The following is a 4,075-nucleotide window of genomic DNA, read 5'->3' as shown; positions in this document are numbered from 1 at the left end:
TGGAAGAAAATTATCATGTACTTGTCGATCGAAAATTTGCCCCTTTTTCTCGATGGCAAAAAACGATCGAATACGTTTGCCATTATTATTAACGTTGGACAAAAAAAAATTAAATAGTATTATTCAAACCAAACAATCACATGCAATAATAGATCGAATGGAAGAAAAATATGCATGGAAAATTGAAAATAAATATATGGACGTAAACGATATATCATTGATTGTCATTAAATTGTAAGAAATTAATTACAATCTCTGATTGTAGTTCTATAAATGCACGGGACGAAGAGAGTTTGATGCATCCGATCGATCATTAAGGAGCTTGCTAGCTAGCTAATGCACTTAGCTTGCATATGGCCATGGAAGCTAATTTCCTCTTCTCCCCTTCCTCCATCACCCTCTTTCTCGGCTTCTTCATAGCACTGCTAGTGGTGCTCAGGAGAGCAGGGAGTGGAGATCGCAAGTCACAAGGACAAGTACTAGCTCCTCTGCCACCCGGCCCTCCCAGACTTCCCCTCATCGGAAACATCCACCAAATCGCCGGCGCCAACCCTCACCGTACTCTGCGCAGCCTCGCTCGAACTCACGGCCCGCTGATACTGCTCCGCCTCGGGCAGGTCAACTTGGTGGTCGCCTCGTGCGTGGAGGCCGTGGAGGATATCATCAAGCGGCATGACCTCAACTTTGCCAGCCGGCCGACCGACTTGACCTTCGCCAACATATTGGCCTACGACGGGCTCAGCGTCGCCATGGCCCCCTACGGTGGATATTGGAAGCAGATGAGGAAGATCTACGCCATGGAGCTGCTCAACTCCCGGCGCGTCAAGTCCTTCGCCACCATCCGCGAGGATGTGGTCCGTAAGATGACGGCGGAGATAGACAGCAAGGCTTTGGCCCAAACGCCTCTCGATCTCGGCGCGATGTTGAGCTCCATGGCCAATGTGTTGGTGGTCAAAACGGCGTTCGGCGAAAGATGCAAACAACAGTCCGAGTTCTTAGAGCTGGTGAAGGAGGCAGTGGGCCTCCTCACCAGCTTCTCGGTGGGTGACATGTACCCCTCCCTCAAATTCTTGGACACTCTCACTGGATTGAAGGCCAAGTTAGAGCGTGTTCGTGGAAAGTTAAACAAAGTGTTCGATGAAATCATGGGACAGCGTCAGGCTGCTGCACGAGCCGATGCACCAGCGGAGGAGGATTTATTTATCGACGTACTTCTCAGGCTTAGAGATAAAGGCGGCCTAGATTTTCCCATCACAACCGAGAGCATCAAGGCCGTTGTCCTGGTTCGTACATTACATGCATTATGCATACATTTCTTATCGATCTAAAGTCTAAACTGTAGATTAATTGTTCCTTTAGGAAATATTTATTGGAGGAACAGAGACATCATCGTCGACGATTGAATGGGCTATGTTTAGAGCTGGTGAAGAACCCTGAGACAATGGAGAAGGCCCAGCGAGAGATAAGGGAGGCGATGCGAGTGAAGAGTAGTAGTAAGATGGAAGAGAGTGACATCTCCAAGTTCAGCTACCTCAAGTTGGTGATCAAGGAGACGCTGAGGCTCCATCCTCCAGGCCCTCTGATGCCTCCCAGAGTATGCGAAAACACCTGCGAGGTCATGGGGTATCGTGTGCCGGCCGGAGCCCGAGTCCTGATCAATGTGTTCGCGTTGGGGAGAGATGAAGCCTACTGGGGCGCCGACGCCGAAAGCTTCAAGCCGGAGAGATTTGAGAGTGGCTCAGTCGACTTCACCGGCCTCAACTTCGAGTTCATGTCATTTGGTGCAGGGCGAAGGATCTGCCCTGGCATGAATTTTGGGCTGTCCGCAGTGGAAGTTGGGTTGGCTCACCTCCTCTTCCACTTCGACTGGAAGCTTCCTCATGGCATGAAGACAGAGGATTTGGACATGATGGAGATTTCCGGAACGAGTGAACCCAGGAAAACACCACTCGTTGTGCTTGCCGATCTCGCCATTCCTCTGCCATAGTAGACAGTTAATTATATATGGTTTATCTTCATGTAATAAATAAGTAGAACACCTCCCTTCGTATAATTAATCAGGGACAGATTGTGAGGGATTTCTGAGGTGAATATATATAATAAACTTTTACATAATAAATATAACATGAAACGTATATCTCATCGTTATAATCTGCATGAATTTTGATATGAATTCCAATGGCTTGAAATTTAAGACAAATTTACGAATGGACGAATTGGATTTTCTATTTCTTTTTCTTTCTTTAGTACTCCAATCATCACAATTAATTGGTGGAGTTGAGATCTTTTGTCCCTGAAATGATGTGAGCTTGTGTTCACTTGTCGATCAGATCAAGTTAAATCATATCTCAAGGATATAGTACATATTGTTGTATCAAGAGAGCACTAACAGTAGTAAAATTGTACGAAAATAACAAGCATGCAATAAACAGGTAAATAGATGAGTAAGGTTAAGAAATTGGTATCTCCGGTTGAAGCGTCGGCATGCCGACTGTCTTTAGAGAATTTATTGTCGCCCATGGTGCAGAGGCTCTCCGGAAAAATTCCCCCAAAATCTGACAACCGCTCGCGTCATCCGTAGGTGCACTCCAAGACGAACGGCGCACTTGAACTCAACCTCAGATTGCGGAACCAAGCCTCATATCATGGGAAAACTCAGAAAAGACGAAGAAGGTAGTGCACGCACTAGAGAGGGAAGAATGTTATGCTCTGAGAGTGTGTCTAAACGAGGAACCGAGGCAGTGCATTTATACACTCTGAAGCAATCCTTTGCCAGCGAACCGGGCAGGTGCGTCGCTTCTTCACGCACGGGCAGGGGCAGGTGCGCCGCTTCCTCACGCGCGGACAGGGGCAAGTGCGCTACTTCGCGTGCGCTGACCAAATCAGAGACTGGCAAAAACGAACCAGACCAAACTAGAGACTGACAAAAACGAACCAGGCCGCCTGTAAGTGCGAGGCCCACGAGCTGGAGATTTGCACCCCCCCTGCGCGTGATGATCGCGCCCGGTTTATGGATTTTCGGCTTGAATTCCCCGAAACCACCTGATTTGGGCTCGGCCTGCACATGCGTGTAAGCCCCCTTAACATTGCTGAGCAAGGATGGAAGGGCTCCATATATAAGCTCTTCCAACCTTCTTGGCTTAGCAATGTGGGATTAAATGCATACACATATGCATTACCAAAAAATAAAAAGAATACTTTGAATTAAAACTCAACAATCCCCCACTAATTCAAATTATTTTGGTCGAAAACAAAGATATGTTCTGAGGCTTGGTTGCAATGAGCTTTTAGTGAAAATACCTTCCGGTTTGAATTTTCACCTAAGTACACCAATTTTATTCACATAGGTTTGAAGTGAACTCAGTCTTGAACTTAAACCTTTTGTATGTGAAAATCAATTGGTAACAACTCATCACGAGCGACGGTTGAATCCTTCTGGGTTAGTGCATTACGGTCATGCCACCGAATCTTGTTTCATAAGTGCTAAGGAGAGTTGCCTAGACCCCCCACACTGCGGCCACACAGTTACACTTACATAGGTGAGTTCTCCAAGGATGTACTGCGAACATCCTATCATTAAGACCTTGAACTCATTAAGAGCTCCTAAGCTCATCCTAACTAGCAGTCAAGCATCTATCCAGGAAAGAGACTATGAGATTACATCTCAATCAATTTGATGCTTACGGTTCACCCTTATAGTTTGTTTATACCACATTGAACCTACTTCTTAGGATCTCCAATCAGATAGGTTGGGTTGCTGCTATAGATGAAACCAGGATAGGCCTCAGCCCCATTCCCTTACTGGATCTCTTGATTTTCTCAGAATCAAGTCCTTCAGTGAGTGGAGCAGCAATATTGTCTTTTGAACTTACAAAGTCCAATGACACCACTCCAAGAGGCATTAACTCACGAATAAACTTTAATCTTATTCGCACATGTCTCTTCTGTTTCTGGTTATACTTGGAGCTTCTAATCTGAGCTATTGTTGTTTGATTATCACAGTGTACTGAAATAGAAGGTATTGACTTCATCATCAAGGGAATTTCAGAAAGAAGACCCTTAAGCCAATCAGCTT

At 45.9% G+C, this 4,075-nt stretch overlaps 2 protein-coding genes across 2 annotated transcripts; both read left to right on the top strand.

The window, feature by feature from the left end:
- Positions 1 to 359: 359 nt before the first annotated feature.
- On the top strand, positions 360 to 1,437 carry LOC122029254 (alpha-humulene 10-hydroxylase-like). Its single transcript, XM_042588193.1, has 2 exons — positions 360 to 1,283; positions 1,360 to 1,437. The coding sequence occupies exons 1-2, from the start codon at positions 360 to 362 to the stop codon at positions 1,435 to 1,437; spliced, it is 1,002 nt and encodes a 333-aa protein (XP_042444127.1).
- On the top strand, positions 1,133 to 2,018 carry LOC122030134 (alpha-humulene 10-hydroxylase-like). The gene is made up of 2 exons (XM_042589289.1): positions 1,133 to 1,283; positions 1,360 to 2,018. The coding sequence occupies exon 2, from the start codon at positions 1,442 to 1,444 to the stop codon at positions 1,985 to 1,987; it is 546 nt and encodes a 181-aa protein (XP_042445223.1). The 5' UTR covers positions 1,133 to 1,283; positions 1,360 to 1,441; the 3' UTR covers positions 1,988 to 2,018.
- Positions 2,019 to 4,075: the final 2,057 nt, after the last annotated feature.

Source organism: Zingiber officinale, chromosome 10B (assembly GCF_018446385.1).
Source record: "Zingiber officinale cultivar Zhangliang chromosome 10B, Zo_v1.1, whole genome shotgun sequence".
Lineage (NCBI taxonomy): Eukaryota > Viridiplantae > Streptophyta > Magnoliopsida > Zingiberales > Zingiberaceae > Zingiber > Zingiber officinale.
This window is presented reverse-complemented; position numbering and strand designations above follow the sequence as displayed.